General features: G+C 36.6%; 1 protein-coding gene across 4 annotated transcripts in view; it reads right to left on the bottom strand.

Annotated features, from left to right (window-relative positions):
* Nucleotides 1-11835: 11835 nt before the first annotated feature.
* Nucleotides 11836-27986, bottom strand: part of LOC106073950 (proprotein convertase subtilisin/kexin type 7-like) — a 49528-nt gene continuing 33377 nt past the window's right edge. For all 4 annotated transcript variants that reach the window (XM_056010931.1, XM_056010933.1, XM_056010934.1 and 1 more), the window contains 5 exons: nucleotides 27406-27577; nucleotides 26099-26999; nucleotides 20728-20852; nucleotides 20355-20548; nucleotides 11836-15483 (listed from right to left, as the gene is read on the bottom strand). In XM_056010931.1, the coding sequence (XP_055866906.1) occupies nucleotides 15049-15483; nucleotides 20355-20548; nucleotides 20728-20852; nucleotides 26099-26999; nucleotides 27406-27577 (1827 nt within the window). In that variant the 3' untranslated portion in view covers nucleotides 11836-15048. The remainder of the gene's footprint in view (nucleotides 15484-20354; nucleotides 20549-20727; nucleotides 20853-26098; nucleotides 27000-27405; nucleotides 27578-27986) is intronic.

Here is a 27986-nt window from a genome sequence, read left to right as displayed (position 1 = left end):
GCCTTCCCCGCTTCGCTCCAGGTCCCTTCTACAACCTTCAGGCAGCACAAAAGCTGGCTTCTTCTATTGCTTCGACTGTCTCTTTCTGTTCATCTGTATGCTTCTTGTTAAGATTGACGCATTCTTTGTAACTATCAGTACAGCCACAGTCTTGAATGAGTAACGGTTCATTGTTGTTGAATGATGTTGGACTCCTCTTTCTTACAGGATTGATCTGGCCTTGCACGTTACGTATCAGGTTGTCCTGATTCATCGAATCCTGGACGGTACAAAGTTCACGTAACCCGTTCTGCATGGTGTTCAGCACCTCACCAATATCTGGTTCTACCTCAAACAGGTAGGTCTCGGGATCCTCACCTTCATTAACCAAGTCCTGTCGAAGACTGGCTCTTATCTTTTCTTTGGCCCCAACGATCTTAGCTCTATGGCTCGGAGCTCCTCCTTTAACTGTTTGTAGCTCAGTTCGTCTAGCTTCCTCAGCGTTGTCATTCTTTCCTTTCGTTGAGCCACCTAAATCCCACTTCGACACCAATGTAATAATTGAAGGGAGGCAAACTCAACGAGACATAGACGTTTATTTATAGGACATCACAACTACATCTAGAACAACATGTCTTTAGCACAGCATCTTTACATCAGCTCTCACTTGGGCGGAAATCGTTCTCTCTCTAATGTCAACATCCGACTTAGTCTTATCACTAATAGTGCGAACCTTCTTTCTGCACTAGCCTGGATTGCGGTGCGCAATATCAGGGTTATAACATATTTTCCCGTGACTTGCATACCGACAGAGACCGATCAGTTCATTGCGTGTAGGATGGCTATTATAACAAAGCTTATGTCAACTCACTCTGTGTCTGGTAAAACACGTTATTTTAAGTTCAGACATCGTCAAAAAATTAAACAGTTATTCAATTAATTACTTAAATATTAAGAGTTATGTGGGGTTTTGGACCCTTAGATAAATTTCTCACGAACCCTTTCTCGAATCAAGTTGAAACTTTCCAAAACTATTTATTGTACCTAACAAAACATTAAAACACTAACCAATTAGTTAACTATTTTTTTTTGTATTTAAAAAAAATGTTCTTTGATATCGAAAAAAAAAAAGGAAATAAATTCTACATTAGTCATATTAGTGACATAGTTGGAAGTGTGGAGTTATTCCCATTATATAAGCTTTTTTAAAAAAAAATTTGTATATTTTGTTTATGTCTCCTTCAAACAGAGGCAGATGTGAAGTGTCAGAAATGTTCCTACAAATAGAAACAGCTGTGAAGTGTCAGAAATGTTTCTACAAATAGAAACAGCTGTGAAGTGTCAGAAATGTTCCTACAAATAGAAACACCTGTGAAGTGTCAGAAATGTTCCTACAAATAGAAACACCTGTGAAGTGTCAGAAATGTTCCTACAAATAGAAACAGCTGTGAAGTGTCAGAAATGTTCCTACAAATAGAAACAGCTGTGAAGTGTCAGAAATGTTTCTACAAATAGAAACAGCTGTGAAGTGTCAGAAATGTTCCTACAAATAGAAACAGCTGTGAAGTGTCAAAAATGTTCCTACAAATAGAAACAGCTGTGAAGTGTCAGAAATGTTCCTACAAATAGAAACAGCTGTGAAGTGTCAGAAATGTTCCTACAAATAGAAACAGCTGTGAAGTGTCATAAATGTTCCTACAAATAGAAACAGCTGTGAAGTGTCAGAAATGTTCCTACAAATAGAAACAGCTGTGAAGTGTCAGAAATGTTCCTACAAATAGAAACAGCTGTGAAGTGTCAGAAATGTTCCTACAAATAGAAACAGCTGTGAAGTGTCAGAAAGGTTCCTATAAATAGAAACAGCTGTGAAGTGTCAGAAAGGTTCCTAGAAATAGAAACAGCTGTGAAGTGTCAGAAATGTTTCTACAAATATAAACAGCTGTGAAGTGTCAGAAATGATTCTACAAATAGAAACAGCTGTGAAGTGTCAGAAATGTTCCTACAAATAGAAACAGCTGTGAAGTGTCAGAAATGTTTCTACAAATAGAAACAGCTGTAAAGTGTCAGAAATGTTCCTACAAATAGAAACAGCTGTGAAGTGTCAAAAATGTTTCTACAAATAGAAACAGCTGTGAAGTGTCAGAAATGTTTCTACAAATAGAAACAGCTGTGAAGTGTCAGAAATGTTCCTACAAATAGAAACAGCTGTGAAGTGTCAGAAATGTTTCTACAAATAGAAACAGATGTGAAGTTTCAAAAATGTTCCTACAAATAGAGGCAGCTGTGAAGTGTCAGAAATGTTCCTACAAATAAAAACAGCTGTGAAGTGTCAAAAATGTTTCTACAAATAGAAACAGCTGTGAAGTGTCAGAAATGTTTCTACAAATAGAAACAGCTGTGAAGTGTCAGAAATGTTCCTACAAATAGAAACAGCTGTGAAGTGTCAGAAATGTTTCTACAAATAGAAACAGATGTGAAGTTTCAAAAATGTTCCTACAAATAGAGGCAGCTGTGAAGTGTCAGAAATGTTCTTCACTCAAAGAAAGACTCAATGAAAGATGTATTCAGTTATTTATGTTTTGTAATCTTGGTAGGACTCACTCATTAAAATGTATTATAACTATTAGGGGCCTATGAAAATTACTAATTAGTCTATTCTTTTGTTCGGTAGCATGATATTTAACTCGTAAGGGTATGGGGGGTCGCATTAAACTAAGAGCACTATTCTAGTAAAGAAACAAGATCACCAAGAAAGCATGTGTTTTCACTCAAACTCATATGTGGTTCCGACTTGGAAAATGCCTCCATATGATGCCCAGGTGAAAACACTCGTTACAAAAAACGATTGGGTCAATAGAGAATCAAAACAGAACCTCCGATGGGAGTCTATTGCCTTTACAAACATGTCACTATCCACACACCCAGTGGCGTAGCTAGGGTGTTTGATGCCCAGTGCGGCATCTCCTCATGATGACCCCCTCCCTCTCATATACAAAACAGCGAAAAATGGCGAAAATACATTATTATACGTTAACAAAATATACTACAAATAAATATTACGAGCTTTCTTGGTCGCAAAACTATCAATAATTTTATCGAAATCTGTTTTCCACAAATGGCCTAATTAGTAAAACGCATCGCTGATTGGTATTAATTCTTGATCAACTTAATTAAGTCTGAAAAGCTTAGCTCGCATAAAGCCACACTTAGCGCATTGTCAGAAATATGTAAAAATATGATAATGCTACCTGAAGAGAATCTTAGACATCATTCTTTTTCTCTCAAAACAGAATCTGAGGCATCACGAATATTTAGACAATATTTAGAATAGAATCTCTAGTGGCAGGGGCGGACTGGGTGTCAAAATCGGCCCGGGCATTTCTATACGATCCGGACCACAAATTGTATGCCATATGATGGTCATATAATCAAACGTTTCCTCAAAAGCATCGGTGTAAAGTTTCATAATGTTAGCTACATGAAAAATTTATTAGATTATTTTGAAACTATCAGATAAGCGCTATTACTAAATGAATAAAGTATAATACTTGAAACGGGGAATCTCTTAATGGGAAAAAATTCCTACTACCTATACATTACCATGCACCTGTACTTGGCAATCACTTTCAAGGCATCTGAAGATCCTCCATCAACGATCATATGGCTTATGCTTCAGTTTCACTCCTCGCAATTTTATCAGACATATGGACTTCAATTTACAAATACAACTCTTCATCCTCCATTATTTAACTACCCATCTCACATGGTCATGGGAGCGCGGTGGCTGAATGGTTAAGCGCTTAAGAATCTGAGGTCCTGGGTTCTAATCTCGATGAAAACTGGGATTTTGAATTTCTGGGTACTTGACTTGAGTTGGAGAAAGTAAATGCGGTCGGTCGTTATGCTGGTCACATGACACCCTGCTTGTTACACATTGGCCAAAGAAACAGATGACTTTAGGTCTGGAAGGGGAGCTTTACTCACAAGGTCATATACTGACTGCTTTCTCAATAACTTGGAAACCTAGTTTGACTGCATCTTAAAGCTGACTATACACACAATAGAAAATTAAAGTCTACAAGTTTACGTTCAACAAATTCTGTCAAGATTGTTTCATATTTTACCAAAGCCTCTTTGTATTTCGACTTTTATCTATATCTTTGTCGTTTTATGGTGTTGATCCCGTATAGTCATAAATGTGGCATCATAAGGTTGATGCATCTCTAGTGCTTGCGAGAAAACATTAATAATTTTAATACATTTTTTTTTTACAGGGCTCCATCGTACTTATTTTCTGCTCTTGCTTTTTCGATTCTTTTGCATTTTGATTCCAGTAAACACATTTCTACACTGCTCAAGATAATAGTTGTGATTTGTGAAGGACTTCCTAGCGAGGCCAACTCGAGATCGTGCGACAACTCCATTAAAGAAATAAGAACTCGTATGTGACTGGACATGTCATCTGTAGGACTTGAAAGATTGTTGTTGATCCCTATATAGATTCACCCGAATATATTTACACTAAAGTCTATCTCTATTAGAAATAATGGCCTTAAGTTTATCGTTTAGATAACTTTAATTTGTATACGGAATTGAGGTCTTCAAGAAGCACTATGTACGCGTATGCAATGCTTTAGGTTAGTATTAGACTTAAAAGCGTCAAAGATGTTTATTTTTGTGAGCAGGTCAGGAGGCTCTGAGTGGAGACCTTTTCTCTACTCAACATTACATTTTATACAGTAGGCAGATGTTAGCGCTACTGGGTGGGCTCAGTCTATGATGTCACGTGTTTATTACGTTTATTTAACTGGCAGATCTTGATGCTATAAACTTGTGACATATGCAGGTTCGGAGGTGCCTTGATATAGTTCAAACACTTTAATAATCAATGAATTAACAAAGTGCTGATATGTTTTCTTGAGTTTTAATTATTTAAAACTTGAACTTGAAACAATAAATGTATGTACAAAGATATATAAAACAGATACAGGATTCAGTGAAAATGATCAATGAGTAAATATTTACTTTAAAAACTAGCGACTACTAAGTCTAACTTTCTAGCGCTCTCTCCCGTCTCAAGCTAACACTCCGCCTTTTATATCTTTCTTTAGGATAAAGAACAGTGACAATTCAATACCCATCCTTGACTCCTTGACCCGTTTACATTTAATTTTCCTTTTGATTGTTAATTATGTTTCCCTGCTGTAGCCTTGAACTAAGCTTTAATCGGCGTCTTTCTGGCATTGAAGCGTGAGTGCGCTGACCTGATTTGAGATAGGTACAATGTCCTCATTTTGTGAACAATGAGGTGTCACTAGGAAGTGTGATTGTAATTTAAGCTAGTGACGTGACATGTGACACCTCAGTCTAAGGCCAAGGGGCTAGAGCCGCCTAAGTAACCAGACATACTAACCTAACCTAAACTAAATGAAAACAAGATAACGAACTTTAGTTTAGGATAAATAAACAAAACGAAACTTTATTAACATACAAAAAAAATAAATCAATAATAAAATATAATATATATACACACTAACCACTACAACTGTACCCAGCAACTAACTAAAACCCTCTAAATCTATACCACTACAAACACCAACAAACTAACCTAACCAACTATCTAACACAAACTGATAAAACCAACTATCTAACTAAATCACTACAACTACTACACTAGAGTAGACCTAGATCTACACTAACACTAAAACAAGAACACATTAGTACCTTACTATTCACTAAGAAAAGGCTAAGCCACTAGATCTAAGCTGACTAAGACAACACTACAAAATCAAAATAACACTACACTAGATTTAGATTCCCTAGATAGATCTACAAAAGCATTAACAATAGCAGTAATAAATGCAGCAGAGTAATAGCAGCTTAAAGCAGCAATAACACAACAGTTATATTCAGCAGCTATATTCAGCAGTAATGATAGCCTGCAATACATAAATGCAAAACTATAAATACAAAATCATATACTATTCTATTAGATCTAGAACACGAACAACATATTCATATCAGGTTAAGCCGGGCGCCGCCATTTTTAATACAGCATGTTGGGAACAGCTACCAACTCTTTTGAAAAATATTCCAAAAAACTAAATTAAAATATATCTAGCATATTTACACATAGTGTGACATAGATCTAGTAAAATAAAATATAAAATAGTTATAAACTTACAGGCCGTCCCAGGAACAGAATAATAAAATAATTACACGACAGACCACAAAGATCTTCAGCTGTCACCCAGACAGAGATACTGTATTGACCACTGGTCAACTGTACACTGAACTGTTTTAAAACAGCATGTGGTACATCACTTTTTTTATACTATCCTGCACTAACCTATATAAATATGCGGATGTACAATTATAAAATCTGACACTAACCTATAAAAATAAAATATATAAAAATAGCTCTAACCTATACAACAAAAATACATATAAAAATAGCTCTGGGAGTGCAAGCTCACATTTTAAATCACGATGCTTAATTTTTTTTACTCTTAAAGAGAATATTATAAATCTAATATTTTTTTTACTGGCATTCATTTGTGAAGGACTTCCTAGCGAGGCCAACTCGAGATCGTGCGACAACTCCATTAAAGAAATAAGAACTCGTATGTGACTGGACATGTCATCTGTAGGACTTGAAAGATTGTTGTTGGTCCCTTTATAGATTCATCCGAATATATTTACACTATAACGTCCATCTCTATTAGAAATAATTGCCTTGAGTTTCTTCTTTATCGTTTAGATAACTTTAGTTTGTATACGGAATTGAGGTCTTCAGGAAGCACTATGTACGCATATGCAATGCTTTAGATTAGTATAAGACTTAAAAGCGTCAAAGATGTTTATTTTAAATCACGATGTTCAATTTTTTTACTCTTAAAGAGAATATTATAAATCTACAAATTTTTTACTGGCATTCATGCGGTCCTTTTGGTGGCCCTACCGGTCCTATTGGGTACCGGCCTACCGGGCATTTTCCCGAATGCCCATATAGCCAGTCCGCCCCTGTCTAGTGGCATTCTAGCTTATATCTTTTAATTAATTTATTTTTAAATTTTAGATTTCAAACTGGTCCTTGTTTGAGAAGTTCAAAGGCTTCTGAAGAAATTGTTGACGCCTCTTTCACTCCAGAAGAAATTTGTTTTTGTCAAAGAGCTATGAGCACCATCGAGATTGATTGCAATCTGATGATTGAATAGTTTGGATAGCGACAAAATTCCTATTCACCTACCACATCATGATATGATCATATTGGGTGATTATTTCATGAACTATCACGTCCTAGGAAGAATAAATCTCAATCCGTAGATCTTTCTTATGTGTTTATACAGAATCTTCACATTTTCGCTTGGCTTCTTTTTATTGTGGCCAATACGTTTTTTATATTCGCACTAATCCTCAGATCAGAGCACATACTTTCGCCGAAGGTAATAATGGCTTCAACGTTGCCCTTCCGACTAGTTGTTATTGATGTTTTTAATGTTTTCCATTAAAGTGCGCAGTATCGAATTGACGATCATTGTTTTTGAAGGTAGACTTACCCGTCGTTTATTTCAGTTAATTCAGGGGCCAAGAATCCAAAATAGGTGAGAAAATTAAGACTGCATGGCAACTAACAATCCGCCTACTTAATAGATTTTGTCTTTACAATTCTTCTTCAACTCGCTCGTAATTCCCATTGAGAGCCAGATTCTGCTTTGAGAGAAAAGGAGTGATATCCAAGATTCTTTTCATTATCAGATTTTTACCTTTAGGACCCTTTGATCACTGCCGTCAACTATTTTAACCAGAGAAGACAATTTCTCCATCTAAGCTAGAACTATGAGTGCCAGCTAGACTTAACAATCTTGAGCAGCGTCCATAATACTAACAGTGGCAAAATAAATAAAAATGTTTAAACCAAATACAGTTTGTTTGTTCATGTACCATATGTACAATGTGTGCAGGTTTTACTGAGAAATTGTGTGCTCAGTTTGATGCCCCTTCTCGGTGGGTTTTACAGGGTTCATCTAGGGTATGATGTATTTGCCCGGGCTCCCCACCTGAACAGTGTTTATTAAATTCCTATCGGGGTTGTAATTTAGCCGTGGCTCGTCTGCCTGGGCACCCCTAACAATCTAACAATCAATTTATGAAATAAGCATCAAAAGAACGAATAATGCAAATAGTAACAAATACTCGTGAATAACGAGGTTGTATGTAACAAAACAAAGGTTTAATGAAGTAATGATGTGATGAGGCATAAATGACGAATAAATATTGATAGCATTTACAAAGGCAATTACAAGTTATACATTCTATGCAAAAGAACTATAGCACACCTTACTCTCAGTGTCACAGTCAATCAGGGCTCGCAACGCCCACACCCCAACGGACTTGACTCCGGCAGTCCCAAGCCTGCGTCCCTAAACAAGAAAAATACGCATTCCTTGAGATCGCCATTCACAAGATCATAGGACCACGAAATTAGAGCTACACCACGAAGAATAACGTAAAATAAACTAACTTACCCAATACTGGGGAAGAAAACACCAAAAGAAAACTCCAACAAAAAATCCGCCATCAGCACAACCATAACAGAGGCAAAGAGGCAATGACATCAACAAAGCGCGACCTTAGGAACTAGAGCGCACAAATCATGGTGCACAAAAGAGACATCACACAAGAAGCAACTCTGGATGCGCACGACACCCCTCATCACTTGATGCCCAGTGCGGCCCGCACCACCCGCACACGGCTAGCTACGCCACTGCCACACCGTTCCCTGAGGGGGTCGTTTTATGACGGTCACTCGCATGGCTGATGTGGTTCAGAGTAGCAAAATGAAAGGGATCGGGGTTTCCTTGTTGTGTTCGGCTCTAACCAGTGTGCGCCTTGGCAATCGGTGCCAGATACTAAGGATGTACCAAAATTAGAATAAATCTGCTTGAATCCATCCCAGACAAACCAGTAGTTCAGACAGGCCAATGAAGCGGGGATTCAAATGGAATAAAAGTTCCAAGAGCCTTCGACTCAACTCTTACAGTTAACAATCGTACCTACAAATAAAAAGACGTGTGTAAGTGTTACTTGAGCGATTGTATTATTTGTCCTGGTATCTATCTATCTATCTATCTATCTATCTCTCTCTCTCTCTCTCTCTATATATATATATATATATATATAATTCTCTTTTTTGCTCAACAGTTTGGACGAGCAAGAAGTAAAGGAAAAATCACTCTCTTTTTTCAGCGAAAAAACAAGAGGGATGGGGGAGAAGTGGTATTCACAAAATAGCAGGGCCGGACCGTTGTAATCAAGAAAGATCACTTTTTTTTTAAAATGTCTACCTCAGGTAAAAAAGAGAGAGAGAGGGGGGGGGGGAAGTAATCTACTCTGTAGGACTGTAGGAACTATCGAGGCGACAGAGAGCATGGCTCAGAAAAAAAAGAGGGGGGGGGGGGGAACAAGTATTTTTTCACTCTTCGCTACAGATGGCTGCCTGGTCGTGCGGTTTGCGCGCTGGACTGTCCCATCCCCCTTCGTCCTGCGGGAGGTTTGCATTAGGAAGTAAACTATGGTCAACTCTGAAGGAACATCCGAAACATGTAAAGCATTTTACAAGCAAACATTTTACAAACACTAAATAGCAGCGCCGGACTTAACCATCGTGACCAAGAAGTCATGGAAAGAGAACAAGTAATCTACTATGTATATTTAAAGGTCACTAAATAGCAGGGCCGGACTTAACAATTGTGGGGCCCTATGCGAAACGGATTTCGCGGGGACCAAGTTTGGGTAGGGAAGCGGATAATAAGTGAAATTTGTATTACAAATAAATTCGTCTATGCATTTTATTCATTCTTTACTACGTACAGAATTACTTTACGAGCCTTGCGTGTCATACAGTATATTATAATAATTCTGTTTCCTACATAGATCACGCTCAATAGCAAGAATTACCAAATGTTTCAATCTATCTTTGAGAATTGTTGACTTCAAGTTAACTCAAGTAACTCTTCATTAGTTTGAGGCACGAGAAACTTCTTTTACCAGATTACACAATTAGGGCTGATGCATAATGCCGCGCGTAGGATTGGCGTTTTCCATATTGAATGACACCCCAAAATGACATTTTTTTGTCTATATATTTCCGTATATTTTAAGGACTATTTCGTATATTTTGCAATTTCGGGAGATTTCCAGGAGCTCCTGGTAATCGACAGGAGGGTGCTGGAAATCTGTTTCAAGCTATAAAATGGTTTAATTTAATAATTTATACACCTTCAATTAGCGCGGGTCCTATGAAAGTGCGGGGCCCACTGCGGTCACATAGGTTGCAGTGTCCTAAGGCCGGCCCAGCAAAATAGCGGCGTATGCTACGCCGCCGGTTGACTAGTTATTATTAACAGTGGCGTCACTAGGGTGGGTGTCACTCGGTGAGGTCAGCTCAGGGTGTCCCCCCCCCCTTTAACATTTTTGTTTTGTTTGTTTGTTGCAACATCTAGTTTACAATTACCTCCTACGTTATTTGATTGTTCAACAACTGTAACATGAGTGTTAATGAAAATTTTAAATTCACTTGTTTATTACAATTTATCTACAGTTCACTGGGTTTGTGTAGTCATGTGAAACTCTGCACTCATCCTTAATCTTTGCAATTGAAGACATTGCCATTCATCTTTAGTTCAATTTTGTAACCATGCAACCATAACTGTTTTTTTTTTTTATGGATTTCAAACTTCAAAACTTACAACCACACATAAAATGAAATTGCAAATTTATATTTTATTTCTATACAATTAGTTGAAAATAGTCGACAACATTTACAGTTTTTTTTTTGCTATTAAGTGAATAAATTATCCCCATTAGGAAGCATCAAAACCATTCTTGGCACTGTCCAAGTTAAGCCAAGAGGAAAAATCCACTAAAATATTCAAGTATATCATTCGGCTACAGCATCTTTTACAGAACACTGAAAAAACATTTTCAGAAATCTCAATGGCCACCTATTTCCTTCCAATTCTACAAAATTTACAATAATTGCATGTGAGATTTCAATAATATTTTATGCCTGAAGAATGTTGTCATTTGTTAAACAGCGACTATTGTTTGGCATTCTGATCTTAGGGTGCTAACTACAAATTCAGTAGATTCGATTAAAACATTTTTTTAATCAAAGCATTGTGGTAGACAGCTGGTATACAATAGAAAGTAAGGTTTCACGTTTTGCTTGTGATATTAAGTATGAAATAGAAATAACATTTTAAACCTTTTGATAATTTTTTTTTTTATCGTCAGCTATTTACAAAGTGCATTTTTTACTTGGGTGTCACCCCCCTAACCGGTGTCACCTGGTGCAGACCGCACACCCCTAGTGACGCCACTGATTATTAATATAACTCTTGTCTTGTTATGCTAAAGATAAGATAATATAATTACTGACTGTATTTAGTGTTCTAAGTATCCTATAGTGTAATGAATTATATTACTTTGAGTATGACTGTAAAATGTGTACTGAGTTGTGTACTATATTGAGATCTAGTGGCTTCTATAGTTGTTACGTGCCAGGATAGTATGAATGTGCGATGATGCGAATGCGTGTTGAAAGGGGAAGAGAGAGAGGATTTAGAAATGGAGTAATGTAAACGAAGATCTAATAGACATATTATTATTTGTTGTATCAAGATTTAAGTACTCATTAAATACTATATAAATACTATATATAAAGTCTGTTTGGTGTAGGATTAAGAGTCTCATCTGCTAGTAACAATAGTGTATAACACATTCTAATGTTCCCACAGCAACATAAATGAAAATGATATACAGTAAAAAAGAACTGAAAAAAAAAACAACGCCTTCAATGTCCCCAATGTATTCAACAGAAATGTACATATCAGCACTAGAAAGATCACAACAAATGCTCTCTATAGTCAACATATTTGATCAACTATTCAAATGTTTCTAGAACCCAAGGCACATAGATTATGTCACATAGCTAAATGCTTATATTAAAAATAACATGTTGAACATAAAAATGTACATACACATGACTGATACAAAAAAAATATGTTTGAAATACAATTCATTACAATTAATTATACCTGCCTTGCAAATCTGAATTCTTATAACATGATGAGAACACAGAATAAATAGGTTAAAAAAGATAAAGCATTAGTCAATATGCATTGTAAGCAACAGCTGTAAATTTGTTGAATAGAAAGGGGGCTAATAAATATGAACAAGGGGAGGATAACACTATAACGTGAAATGGACCACACTTCAGATACAACTGAATGCTGTAAAGGCTAAGCAATTATTCATGACATAATATATAACACAATTCTGGTACAGTCTCATGCAGATGGAATCATTCTTTAGTGCAATATTTCCCATACTTTTTACTAATGATACCATGTTCAAGCCCCCTCCTCTTAGCCAGCTAGGAGGTTAAAGGGCATTGGAAAATGACATAATATCACTAGACTAGTAAAACATCGGAAGTGGTTTCATTTTAACTTAATACAAAACTTTGGATTTGTGACTACGGTGTTAATACAGCAGAGTTTTAGTTCTTCAAAAAAAAAAACACAACAAAAAAACACCTTTAATACCTGTTGTGAGCAAGTTGCACTTGCACAAATTGAGAACCAATGTCTTAATGATTTATGAAAGGATTTCATTCAGCTTCAAATTGTTAGACAATGTAACCTCATGCTATAAATATCTATAGAATTTATGATATAATATAACTGAGAATGTGGCTACATAAACATTATAATGTCACACCACAATGATAGTTCAAAGATGTCTAGTTCAATGAGAAGAATTCATATAAATGACTACACAGATATTCAACTACTTTTGGGACAGCCGCTGTCCATCCAAAGGAAATTCTGTTCCACATGAAACTAAAACAGTAACACTTGAGATTGACAAAGTCAAAACATTGAGAAATAGGATTCATAGGATTCAACTCTTAAGTATAACAAAATGTTGTCAGAAAATTTGTTACTGCTTGCTTCACTTCATTTTGTTTTCTTCACTCCCAAATGACAAATGTCTATGTTTCTAGTGTTTTCTTGTATTAGACAAAACAAATGTCTATATTTCTAGGGTTTTCATGTATTAGACAAGACAAATGTCTGTTTCTAGTGTTTTCTTGTATTAGACAAAACAAATGTCTATATTTCTAGGGTTTTCATGTATTAGACAAGACAAATGTCTATGTTTCTAGTGTTTTCTTGTATTAGACAAGAAAATGTCTATGTTTCTAGTGTTTTCTTGTATTAGACAAATCAAATGTCTATGTTTTCTTGTATTAGACTATAAGTATAACAATTTATGTATGTCATGAAGTTTTTAAAAACCATGAAATCCATACCACATTTAGATGTAAACATAAACAAAAGAAATATGTGCACACAGAGCCCACATAAAGCTTCTGATATAGATATGCTCCTTCATAAAGACTGCATCCTAGAGACATTTTAAATTAATCTTTACATAAATACTAATTTTACTACAATTCATTATGTAATTACAAGTCAACAAGAAAAAACAAACATAAAACTGATGGATTTTCTTTTATCAATGCTTTCAAAAACAAAGTCAGGAAATTAAAAATAAATGTCACAGATGTAAAAAAAAAAGAGACATAGATGATTTGAAAGCTTTAAATCATTTAAATTGAATGTATACTAAATGTGTTTTATAATAAAACATTAACAAATAGTGAATCAATTCTTGAGTTGTCAAAGTTATCTTGAAAAAGAGACAAAACATTGGAAGACATTGTGTAAAGGTGGGGAACACTTAGGATCAAATATTATTTAACTAATTAGTAAACTTTCTACATACTTCTAAATATTACTTTTTAGACTTTCAGTTTGAAGATTGAAGGATCAAAAATATGCAAAATATAACACAGGCTGAAGAGAACAGTTAGTGAAATTAAAACATAAAATGTTTATTACAGATTTTTTTAAAATTTGCATTTACCTCTTTGGAAATTTAAAAAAAAACAAACAAACAAGTACAAGTTAAATAACTTGAATTATTAAACGATCTTTTGATAGAGGCTACAATAGTGATCAACTATAAGATCCTTTCATTATACACATGCTGATTGAATTCATATTGAGGAAATTGACTTGTTTTTTTTTTTAATGTCTTTTCAGCAAATCAAGAGAAGTAGATTAGAACTAATTATGCTATTTCCATATAGGAATGAGCCTTGGGATTATTTAATGTCATTACATTTAGAATACAAACCCTTAAAAAAATAGTGATATCAAATTCTTGACGGTGAATACATATTATGTACAAGAAAGTCAAACAGATAATATATAATCAAAGACAACTAGTGAATTTATCATGTAAGCATTCAGTACCAATATAATAATTAAAATGTTTATCAAACTATTATGCAATTTTGTAGAAATGAAAAATAGGAAAGATCTATGACATCAAAATAAAATGACAAGTAATGGATCTTAATGTGATGTCATTATCTAGTAGTAAATAGATGTAATAAGACTATATATATATAATGAAAACAGAAGCTTGTACAGCATTAAATTATACTTATGATAAAGGGAGAAAACATAAAAGCAAAAAAGCTTAAAAAAATATCAGTATTTCTGTATTCTACCAATAGAACAGAGATGACTATAAAAAGGTATAAAATAACTTTATTCATTTAATTCTTGGATTGTTTCAACACATTGTTACAATCAGTTATATATATATATTACTTTTTCTGTAAAGAAATAGCTGCTGGCACTCAGCGATGGACTGCCTAACTTTTAACTACTAATAAATTAATAATATACATGTTAAAATGCAAGAAAAGTAATAATTTTTTCCCCACATTGAAAAATTTAAAAAGGTGCAGCTAAACTGTACCAGTGCATACAGTCAGAAAAAAAGCACAGTATGTATACAAATATATATATATATTTAGTACAGTAAGAGAATACCATTCAATGTGACTTAATTAAGAATGGCAACACAGTAATGCAAAAATGTTCATTTACAAGGAAATAAAATCCAAATGGAATGTATTTTTTATTACTTATGAGATTGCTGAGTTAGTAAACTGTCAGTTACTGTTTCTATATCCTCTGGTGTATTAAAACTAAAAGTAGACAATGGTATACATTCCTGTATGTCAATATTACCTGTAGTTAATTGATTTCTATGATTTGGTCTGATTAAAGTTGATGTTTCATCCATATCAAATACATCGTCCTCATCTTCGACATCAAGCACATTCAAACTAGAAATATTGGAGGAATTAAAAACTGTCGCACCATTAGAAAGACTAGTAGCAGCAGGGCTGGCACTGTTGGTAGAACAAACTGTAGAGTCAATAAGACGCTGGGCTCGATGAGTAAGTTGTCTGTTACGAGCTGCTTCCTTCTTTTCATCATTGTAACACATTAAGTATTCAAATGTTTCATACAGAGCCATCAGAAAACAGAAGGCACCAGACAATAGAATAAACTGTAAAACAAGTGAAAATGTAGGACAAGATGAAAAGAATATATTAAAATTATTCTGAGAGTAAAACAAGAAAGATATTTATAAAAATATTTTTAAAAATATATAAAAAAAAAGCTTTTATATTAAGTGTAATTGTATCGATTTCAAAGGTTGTCATGGCCAGAGGTGTCAATGGGGTTAAGCTCTCATTGTCTATAAAATACTCCTACTGGCATGCGTCTCAAATAGCCTCTGACAACTAAGTCCAGCACCTGGCCTGCTCGTGTGGCTTAGATATTAAGCCCGGCGAAACTGCTCTTACTAACAGGTGAAGGCGGATACCTGGTGCCACAAAACCGGGAGCTTCGGGCAGATGGAGCTCGTCAGCCTAGTAAGGCAGTTCATCTAGGAGAGGGGTACTCTGACTTCAAACCCCCGCTGCCTTGCGGTACTGAGGCTTCAGGAGACAACCTCGAGGAGAAATCAGGAGTGAAGCCCCTTAGGCGTTGGGAGTATCAGCTACGAAATTCCCTCCGGCAGCTTCTGCAACTGAGTTGGTGCCAAATGTAATGCGATGCGTTCCTGTGGATCACATCAGCAAGGTCGAGAGAGGGATCATGACGCATGGGCCACCCATGACCCCTTTATCCAAGGCCCAGGAATGCGCCCCGGAGAGGAAACTCTGGTGCTGCTGCAAAGCGGCTAAAACAACACGGGAGACAACAGTTACGGGTTATAAGTCCAACTTGATTGGCGTAATGTATGGACGCCACGGGTTGTCTCTGACGGTGGGAGAGGTCTTCGCGCCTCACTGATCAGCTACCGCCCGCCTCAACCTGGGCAGCCCCCAGTCAGTTAGGTGCTGATCCGCCACAGCCTGCCTGCTCTAATGGGTGCTTAGAGCTTAGTTTAAAACGACAAGTAGGCTGGAAACTTGCACCAAGCAACAAAAGAAGAAAAATTAAACTGAAAAAGAAAATCCCTGTCATGCGACTGGCCACTTGGAATGTCAGGACAATGTGTCCTGGTCTCACTGATGATCTAAGGCAGATCGACGATGCAAGGAAGACGGCAGTTATAAACAACGAGCTAAAAAGGCTACATATTGACATTGCAGCCCTGCAAGAAACCCGACTGGCCGAAAACGGCATGCTCCGCGAGACTGACTACACTTTCTTTTGGAAAGGGAAAGCACAAGATGAGACTCGAATACATGGTGTGGGCTTTGCTGTCAAGAACAGTCTTCTTCCCATGATAGTCCCTCCAGTTGGTGGCTCGGAACGGCTACTAAGCATAAGTATGATGACAGCATCTGGAAAAGTCACTCTAATTAGTGCCTATGCCCCCACACTAAGCTCCTCCAGGAGGACAAAGACAAGTTCTATGAAGACCTCAAAGAAGCCATTGCAAACATTCCCCAAAAAGATCCTTCTAGGTGACTTCAATGCCAGAGTAGGATCAGATCACACTACCTGACCAGACTGTCTTGGGCTTTTTGGAATCGGAAAGATGAATGAGAACGGACAAAGACTGCTTGAATTCTGCACTTACCATAAGCTCTGCATTACCAACACATACTTCAGAACAAAACCACAGCACTGTGTCTCATGGAGGCACCCTAGGTCTGGGCACTGGCAGCAGCTAGATATGATACTGACACGAAAAAAGGACATTGGAAATATACTGCTGACACGTAGCTACCAAAGCGCGGATTGTGATACTGATCATACTTTAGTGTCCTGCTGGACAAGACTGCTGCCAACTAAGATCCACACATCACAGGGAAAAAGAAAATCACGCCTGAATACTACCAGCACAAAAAATCCTGATCTTTGCACCGAATTTGAGAACAAATTAGAGGAAGCTTTTAAAAACTTCTCTGTGACTGAGGTAGAAAAAAGCTGGACGTTTATGCGGTGATACAATCTACCAAACATCATCACTGGTCTTTGGAAACAAAACCAAGAAAAGCGAAGACTGGTTTGAAGCTAGTCCACCAGAAATGGAAACTGCCACTACGAACAAGAGAGCAACCATGCTAATCTACAAGAAGGATCCCACCCCAAGCAACTTAAAAAGGCTCAGAGCTGCACGTAACAATGCCCAAAGAGTAGCGAGACAATGTGCTAACAAATACTGGCAGGAGCTATGCGAAGATATTCAATCTTGTGCCGACTGTGGTAACATAAGAGGACTATATGAGGGCATGAGAAAAGCCTTTGGACCTCACACCAGCAAGTGTGCTCCACTCAAGTCAAAAGATGGCTCAATCATCAGCGATCGTGCGCTGCAAATGGAACGATGGGTAGAACACTATGCAGACTCTACCAGATTGAAAACGCCATCTCACCAAATTCTGTTTCCAACTTCCCATCACTTCCAGTTTTGACGGAATTAGACGAAACGCCCTCAGTAAAGGAGCTGAGCATTGCCATTGACATGCTTGCACATGGGAAAACACCCGGAGGAGATGGCATTCCTGCTGAAGTAATTCAGGCTGGAAAACATGCCCTAATCAAACCACTCCATGAACTGCTAAGCTTGTGCTGGGAACAAGGAATGGTCCCCCAAGAATTGAAAGACTCCAAGATTGTTACAATTTATAAAAATAAAGGCGACCGCTCTGATTGTAACAATTACAGAGGCATCTCACTGCTTAGCATAGTCGGAAAGGCTTTTGCTAGAGTATTACTAAAGCGATTACAGATCCTGGCAGATCGTGTTTATCCAGAGTCGCAGTGTGGCTTTAGGGCAGGTAGATCTACAACAGATATGATTTTCTCTCTTCGGCAGCTACAGGAGAAGAGCAGAGAACAAAAGCAGCCCCTCTTCATAGCATTTATTGATTTGACCAAGGCCTTTGACCTTGTTAGCAGAAGCGGTCTGTTTGCTGTACTAGAGAGAATCGGCTGCCCAAATAAGTTAAGAAAACTAGTGTCAGCTTTTCACGAAAATATGCAGGGCACCGTTCAGTTTGAAAGTTCTTCCTCCAGGCCATTCTCCATTAAGAGCGGTGTAAAACAAGGATGTGTACTGGCCCCTACACTATTTGGCATCTTCTTCTCAGTCGTACTATCCAGTGCTTTTAAATCCCTGGAAGACGGAATATACATCCATAGCAGATTCGACGGAAAGCTCTTTAACCTGGCACGTCTTAAAGCCAAAACGAAAAGGCGTCGTATCTTGATAAGGGAGCTGCTGTTTGCCGATGACGCGGCACTCGTATCTCACTCACAAGGAGGTCTACAGAAGCTAGTGAACGCCTTAGCAGCTGCTTGTCAAGAGTTTAGCCTTAATATAAGTCTCTCCAAGACCGAAATCCTGGCACAAGACGTCGCAGAAATACCTATAATACAAATTGGGAACCACACCCTTTCAGTGGTGCAGGAATTTACCTACTTGGGTTCAACAATTGTCAGTAACCTAGACTTAGACATCGAGCTGACAAAAAGGATAGGAAAAGCTACCATAGCATTGGCAAAACTCTCCAAGCGCGTCTGGGAAAATGGTAAATAAACCACAGCGACCAAAATCCTAGTCTACAACGCCTGTGTTGTGAGCACTCTCCTTTATGGCAGTGAAAGCTGGTCAACATACATGTACCAAGAGCACAGATTGAATAGTTTCCACTTGCGCTGCCTGAGACGCATAATGGGCATCTCTTGGAGGGACCATGTCTCCAATCAGGAAGTTTTAAGATTGGCCAATATGAACAGCATGTATGCTCTCCTGACACAAAGAAGATTACGCTGGCTCGGACATGTCACCCGCATGCCAGATGGTAGAATCCCGAAAGATATCTTATATGCTGAGCTTGTGGAAGGAGTCAGACCCAAGGGCCGCCCAAGACTAACATATAGAGATGTCTGCAAGCGAGACATGAGAGCCTCAGGCATCAGCTAAAGTATGTGGGAAAACATAGCCAAAGACCGGAGACAGACTGTGCGTGCTGGGACAACCCTAGCTGAGAACAAAAGAATTGAAGCGGTTTTAATCAAGAGAGATAAAAAGAAAGCTGCCCTGTCTGCTAGCCCTAAATCAGAGGCATACACATGTACGAATTGTGGCAAAGTCTGCCGTTCTAGAATTGGCTTGATTAGCCACACCAGATTCTGCCCCGTCTCAAGATTAAGCCAAAACCAGTGACTCATTTGGGCGCATCCATTGCCTTTCGAGACAAAAGGAGCCATATAATTGTATCGATTAGTTTGGATCAGTCATGTAGTTAAATATGTAATAGATCTAGACTAACAATAATAAATTTGTGCAATTAGAAATATTTTTTTCAATAGTTTCTTTCTTTAAGCTTTGTCAATGCAGTATGATCCTATCACTTGTCTGGACCAGTTGGGAAAAGGGTGTGGTAGGTGGGGGGGGGGGGAGAATGGAGATAGTATCTGGATGAATGTTACCATGATCACTTTTTAAATGCATTTATAAAAATGTTTAATGACTTGAATTAAACTCGAGGGCACAAGCCTCCTCCATCTAACACACTAACCACTGTACCAGCAAAGTTCTTATGAAAAGAGAAGGTTTTATAGTTATCTATTGTTAGTTTTTAACTAACTCTACACAAAACATAAAGGGGACTAGTTCCGCTTACACTGTCATATCATTTCTTTCCCTTGTTGAATACCGTACGAAATTAAATAATTAATTACCAATAGTTAATTAACTATTTGATTAATTTTTTAAAATTGACTCCTGTGTCATGTGCAATAAATTATTGTGCAAAGATTCAACTTGATCCAAGAGTTGGTGTTGGAGAAACAATATGTACAACAGACAGACAGAATCGATATAAGCTTTGTAATCAATAAAATGTTAAGTGTAAGCCTGTGACATAAAAAATGTAAGTTTAAGCTGGTCACATATAAAATAACACTTACCTTGAGTACTTTGTCACTCACAGGAACATAAGAGTCATCCAGCGTTTGTGGGACAGAACAAAGAAGACTGTAATTTGGTTGCAAAAATTGTCCACTCATTGCAGCTTCTACTCGAAGGCGACGTTCTGCAAACTCATTAGATGTCATTGGTGTTCCAAACAAAGTTAGTCTCAGCTTACTGACTGTACCATGTCCTGATGGATTGTATTTGAGACCTAATTATTATGCATCAAGTTTTTAGGAGCTACAATGCTCCTCAACTAAGAGAAGAATTATTTGCAATAAAGTCTGAGAGAAAAAAGGTTTGAATATATATATATATATATATATGAATATATATGTATGTATTGGAATAAAAATACAAATGTCCAACCATATGAGGATGTTGAATCTTTATCTATAAAAATGACAGTCCAGTTGCCTTGAGGTTGTTCACCCCAACATCGCACAGTGGTAAAAGTCCAGTCAGTAAAACCTGATGATGAATTATCTAAGGGCCTACAATAATACAACAAATAAGTTTATTAAAAGCTTATATTGGAATAAAGGACACTGATATTAGCATATTATTCTTAAACGTATTGTTTGTGCCTAAATCTCAACAGTTAAGCTGCCAGTAAGTTCAGTGAATGATTGAATGTTTTTTTTTTCATGTTGTTTATATAAAACAAAATGAAAGCATAATGCATTTAAAAAGTTAATAAGAAAGTTAAATAAATTGTTAAAAGAGGGAGATAAAAAATGACTTAAAAACTATAGTATAGTATTGTGAATTGTAAATTTTCTACACTGAATCAATCTATAATTTATCTGTGCCATACAACAGAAAAACAAGGCAAGTGTTTTTAAAAGATTTGGAACATCTATTTATTACAAGAGCATTGCAGTTTTATACTATGGTGTGCAAATGTATACAAAAGTAATATCATATATATGTGTCATCTCTTTTGGTTAAATAAGGTTTTCCACTCACAGAATAAACAATGAAACGGTTCAATAAATTAAGTCAATTCAAATCTCAAATCAAGTGTCTTGGTCTTGTTCACCACACTGTTGAGCATGTGATGTTTCGTACATGTTATAGAGGCGGTAAAAGATGTAGTGTTAAGTAAAAATTTGGTACATGGTGTTAAAAGATGTGCTTAGTAAATATTTGGTAAAAGTACTCTAGAGGTGTTAAAGAAGCAGTGTTTAGTAAAGATTAAGTTGTAGTGTTTGGTAATAGCATTTAATGAAGTGTAATCTTGGAACCAGAATTCTTTATAACTTGTGGTACCAGTAGATCTGAAATGTCATCTAGAAAATCATTGTATTTGTTAAGTTTTCAGTAGACACTGATGTGTTTCCTGTTACTTATGTAGATCTGATTTCCACTTCTAATATACATATAACTCTATATCAGGGGTGGGCAAATTACGACCCGCGGGCCACATGTGGCCTGCCGGAGCGTTTTATGCGGCCTGCAAACACCCATAAATATTAGATTTGCCTTCAGATTATATATATCTACAAAATAATTTTTAAATATCTATATAAACTATTGAAATTTCCAATTCTTATGATGAAGTGGCTGAAGAAACATTGACTATACATGTTATTTTAAAAAGTTGAAAGTAAACAGATTATTCTATTTGGCAATATGTCGAAACATTCAGTCAAAGACACAAACTCAGGCCAGCATTTATTCAATGCTATTAAGAACTGTATCGAAATTGTTCAGTTGGCAAGGAAAAATATAGGGAGTGAAACAACTGTGATGGCGTCTGTGCTTTGCTTAGGAATAAAAATGGTTTGTTAATAAAAGTTTACAAATAGCTTCATTGAATATCAAACATGTTATTGACCCAATTATCTCATGGATCAAACTTAACAGAGCTAGGAGCCTTAACCACAGGTAGTGGCAGTAATGAAAAGTACTTAAAGATTTGGAAACAAAACATTCTGATGTTCGGTAACAAAGTAGTATCAGCGTGGTTTAGCATGGGCAATGCACTGAGAAGAATATGAGGAAGAAAATGATATGTTCTATGAAGGATATTGTTATAAACTTGGTGGTGGCACAGAGAGGGGTAGTGGTGTGTGTGTAGTCAGCCGACGCAAATCGCCCAAGGCCAGCGCTAGACGAGCGGTCAACCGTGACGAGCTTCGGCGGTCAGCCGAGTCGAGTGTCAACAGGACAGTTCGGGAAGGATCGCCGTCGTGAACAGAACTCAGGAGCGTCACGAGAGTTGTAGTCATCTGACCACCTAGAAACGTCGAGCGGCGTTCTGTCCGGTTCGAGAAGGCCAGTAGGGACCCTATATAAGAGCGGAGGTGACGCAGTCAAGACGGTTCAGAGCCCGGTTCACTACAGTCCGGTCGACTACAGCACAGTTCAGCGGTGTGGTTCTGTACGGAGCATTACGACGGTTCAGTGCGGAGTACTGTCAAGTACAGTTGAGACGACTGGCGTCTTGATCTTGGTCTGCGATCGAGTCCGACACAACGAGCCTAGTGTGTGAAGTCAGTCCTGAACTGTTGAACCCAGTGCAAGCCCGGAACGAGACGGAGAGGCCAGTGCAAGAGTTGATACGCCGGAACGGTGTTATCGGAGAGATATTTGTACAGTGTACGTGTTGCCAATTGTACAGTATTGGCTGTTATTTATTCAACTATTAAAGTGTTACGTTACTTTGGAGCCCTGAGTTGTCAAGTTCTTTAAGTTGGTGGTGTAAGGTGCAGTTTGCAGAGAGCCTGGATAGTGAGATTCGTAACAATATTGATTGTGACTCTGATATTTCTATAGAAGAATGAAAGACAGACTTTATGTTTGTCATCGACATTATTACTATGTGTTGTTTGCACATTTATGTGCATCTTTTCAAGCAAAGCTTTCTCATTTCTCCAGGCAAACAAGTGAAAACATTATCCTTTGCTGAAAGGTGAATCTATTTCTTGTGAAATGATTGAAACGTACAAGACTTATTTTGATACTTTGGATGTGGAAATTGAAAGCAAATTTTAAGGAGTCAAAAACTTATAACAGTATTCAGTACCCTCAGTTCACCATTTGGTGCAGAAGCTGATTCAGCTCCAGAGGACATACCTCCAAGCAAATAATGACCTGAAAGAGAAGTTCAAGTCAGATCTTCCTCTGGAGTTTTATGGGTGCTAGAAGTTGCATTTCCACACTTAAAAATTAACTTTGCTGCTAAAATTCGACATAATTTGGGTTCACATACATCTGTGAGCTAGCATTTTCTTGTTTGAAAATAAAGAGATGTAAGAGCGGGTCGATGCTGACTGACTGTAATTTGAAAAAAGTCACTAGTAAGCTAGTTCCACAGTTCACCATGAGTGATAACAGTTAAATATTTCACACCAAGTACACTTGTACATTTGTTGTGAAATGTTGTGATGTAAAAGACAATTACAAAATTTAAAAAAATAATAACAAAATTAGTTTTAAATCTTTAACTCTTGTTGTAATGTAAATCTATAATACAGTACAAATGTGAATGAAAAGACATACGTAGTTAGCTATCCAAGTTGCAAGTATTTTATATATATGCGACCCCCCATTCCCAAAATGTTTTTAATGCCGCCCTCAAAAGAAAAAGGTTGCCCAACCCTGCTCTATATCATAGTTTACAAAGCTAAGAAACTACTATTCTTGGTTATTAAGTGGCATTCAGATTGCCTTTCTATAGATGATGATACTTTAGAATCTGAACCCCCTTCTTGTCTTCATAGTGTTTCTGAGACTGTTTCTCTAAATCAAAGTGTTTCTTCACAGTCTTGAGATCAAGTTACTTAAGTATTTCCTTACTTGATGGTAATAGATATGTTGGTCAGCATCAAAGGAGTAGTTTAGCTGATACTAGTCAAAGAGCACAAGACAACCAGGCAAATGTTTTCGACGGAAGACATATTTGGAACATCCATTATGTAACACATGGTGCTTGTAGTGTCACACTACAAGCCAAAATGGAAATGTGTATTCCCAGACCTTGAAATTTGTATTTTGAGGGGCAAATGTGTATTTTCCTAAATGTAAAGATATATAACCAGGAAAGACTAAAAATCATTCAAGCACGTAATATACTCGAAATGCAGCAATCCTCAAGTTAACACATCATAAATTTATGTAAGACACTTTTAGTTTTTGTCATAGACTTTTCTAGAAAACTTTTGTCACTTTGCAATGATTTTATGCTCATAATACCTTTAGTGTATTCCACACTCCATAATAGCAGCAACAGAAAATTCATTCAAAAGAATGGAAATTTTTGTTACAAGTGAAATTAAGTCTATAGGCAATTTATTTACAGATACAGATAATCCTAATTATGCCTATTCATTAAACTTGTTTCTAATAAATATAAAAGGTGGGCCATTGAGTCTGCTGAATAGCTGTTGTAAGATAAAGCTATGAATTCTGGTTTGTAATGCTTGAAGTTCTTTTATAAAACAAACATATATGTTGAAGGAAGACTCAAGGAATCAATAATTTAATAATTTTTGTCAGCATAATCAGCATGACTAAATGCATGATGCGTAGGGCGTAATCATCTTCTTTTTTTGAAGTAACGTCTGTATTATATAGCCTACACTATAGTTACAGATGAGTAAAGTGTGAAGTTAGATCGCATTAAGCCCGCTGGCAGCCATTTGGATTTTTATAGCACCGTAACAGTTCCGACCTATGAAAAAAACAATGGTATCTCTGAAATCCTCGCCTTTTGTCTATAAAAAATAGACCTGATTTAATGTTTCACAAGACTTATTTAAAATTAAATATGAGGTCAAAGAGGTGTAGGGTGGGTATCGTCAAGCGTACTTTTCCTCGATCGGATTTCTCCCCTAGTTAGTAAGCTCGATCGGGCTGATGGAAGGTTCGAACAGATCAAAGAAAATATATCTAAAAACATATTTTAATCTTTAATTTTCCCTATGAAGTCAGTTTCTTTTTACTCCAACGCAACAACATCATCCATTGCCATCTTTCCCACACTCCATAACTTCAAATAGCCTCTTTGAGCTGATGAGCCATCAGACTTAAAAATAGCCCTAAGCCCATGACTCATTTCCTTCACTACCGGGAGGTAAAAAAAATAATTCCACACCTCCTGAGTTTGACCTCATCATGAACTTAGCCTTTACAAGGAAAAGGAAATTGTATGTGTCAGAAGTGAAGAAAAAAGGTGCATGAGCAGTAGCAGTATAGTAGTAATTTGGTAAACATTCAAATAAAAACGTTTTAGCAATAAAACTTTACTATAGTTTTAGGTCTAGATGAACCAGAACTAATCAATAAATTAAGAAAAAAGATACTAGATATATTTCATGGTAGATCAAATATGAAATGAATAGTCTATTTTCAGGCATTGGTGCACTTATCTATATAGATCTAGATCTATATAATTAGCAAGAACTACTTTTTTTTTAATTAAATTTTTTTTTTTTTTTTTTTTTTGCTTTAGAGAAGGAAATGCGTATTTGCATTCAACTCTGCATTAGTGTGCTAATGTATACCTTTAGTAATATGTACTTAATCATTTTTAGTTTCAATTTTTTAAAAATACCTTCCCCCTTTTATTAAAATCACAAACAAGAAACTGAAGAACACTCTATTAGAAAAAAAGAATTAATAATATTACTAAATATTAATTTAAGCCTAAATATGTCTAGATATTATTTTATGATTTATTTGTAACATTTATTTTGATACTGCTTTATTAAAGACAAAGACTTGGTAGACATACCTTGGTGCTGCAAGCACAGAGTGAGTAGAGGCTGGACTAATTAACTGTATTTCTAACATTCCACGAAATGGATGACTCAGGCTTACAGTTAACTGGACACTTTCTAGTGTAAATAGTCCAAGACCTTGAATATTCTCATCACTAACAGTATATGTGATATTTAGCTGTAAAGATTTAGGAATAGTGAGAGAAAGCCTAGGATCTGCATGTGAATAGGAAGTTAACCAAGGGACAGTTTCCCAGACTCTAGCAGCATTCACTAGTCTCCATGAGTTCAGTAACCCAAAGCCATGTTTATGGCTGTGAGAGAGTCCAGCTCCATTTTCATCAAAATGAGCTGAATCTGTATCCACTTTTTGACTGGTAAGAATAATAATATACTGGACATCTCGCCATGTCAGACAATATCTGGCCTGTAACATCAAAGCAATCATTCCAGCAGCTAATGGAGCAGCTGCACTTGTGCCTGTATGACTATCTGTACAACCATTAGCTTTTCCCACTGTCCAATCTGTAGTCACTATATCTCTCTGTGTCCCACTGCTAAAGGTTACGCCCAACATGGAAGCACATTCCTCAGCATAATAAGGCATCTTTCCATTTTCATCTACAGCACCAACAGTCAGAGTGTAGATAGAGTTAGCATAGCCATCAAAGTTACAATTGTCCATATGTTCTCCTCCATTTCCACTGGCCACAACATAGATACTTCCATAACCTTGACGTCCAAAGTCCACACCATATTTCATAGCCTTAGCAGCCATAAGATGCGGCCCATCCACTGTTTTACCATCATCATCAGGTCCCCAGCTACAGCTGTATATATCATTCACATCCATCTTCTTATTAAAAGCTTCAGCCTCCATGCTGTCTGTCATGGCTCCATCAAGCACTCTCAAACCTGACAAGTAGAGAGAAACTATGAAAATATTTGTATTTAGCAACAACATTACTGTAATCAGAGCAATCTAAAAATTATTTTTTTTTAATGTAAATAAATATTATCTAATTATCAACTTCCTATCTATTAAATTTTATTTTTCTGGAAGAATTATATTGTTTAAAATTAATAAAAATAACAACATTATATATCTATGTGTATATCTACAGCAATGTCTATACATATATATATATATATATATATATATATATATATATATATATATATATATATATATATATATATATATATATATAGCAATATCTATACATATAATGTAAATATTTTGAATTTTTTTTTAAATGTTAATTTTTTTCCATTGAAAAAATGTGTAATAGTTGCTCCAATGCACAATGCAAATATATACCAGAGAACTGGGCACCATAAGCCACTCCTACTCCACAGATTCTATTATTAGCTGTTGCAGCAATCTCCCCTGCACATCTTGTCCCATGATGGTTGGATGTTTTAGAAGAACTAGGTGATGGGTCAGGATCATCACTGTTGAGATCCCAGCTCCCTTTGTAGTTATAATTGGTCTGGAAATGTAATCAGTAAAACAGTAAGTAAGAAGATCATGTCAAAGTATGGCTGTCCACAAAAATTCATAACCATGGTGAGACTATTTCATGATGGCATGAAGGCTCGTGTCCAAGAAAGTGGAGAACCATCAGAGCCCTTCGAAGTATCAAACGGGGTAAAATAAGGCTGTGTCCTAGCACCTACACTGTTCAGTATCATGTTCTCCGCTATGCTGACAGATGCATTCACAAATAGAGAAAACAACGGGATAAATATATACAGATTTGATGGTGGCCTATTCAACCCGAGGCGGCTTAAAGCAAAATAAAAAATTAAATCAGCAGTAATCAGAGACTTGCTATTTGCTGATGACTGTGCCCTAAATGCCTGCTCTGAAAACGATCTGCAGAGCATCGTCAGTGACTT

Source organism: Biomphalaria glabrata, chromosome 14 (assembly GCF_947242115.1).
Source record: "Biomphalaria glabrata chromosome 14, xgBioGlab47.1, whole genome shotgun sequence".
Classification (NCBI taxonomy): Eukaryota; Metazoa; Mollusca; class Gastropoda; family Planorbidae; genus Biomphalaria; species Biomphalaria glabrata.
Note: the sequence above shows the minus strand (reverse complement) of the source record. Positions and strands in the feature narration are given on the sequence as shown.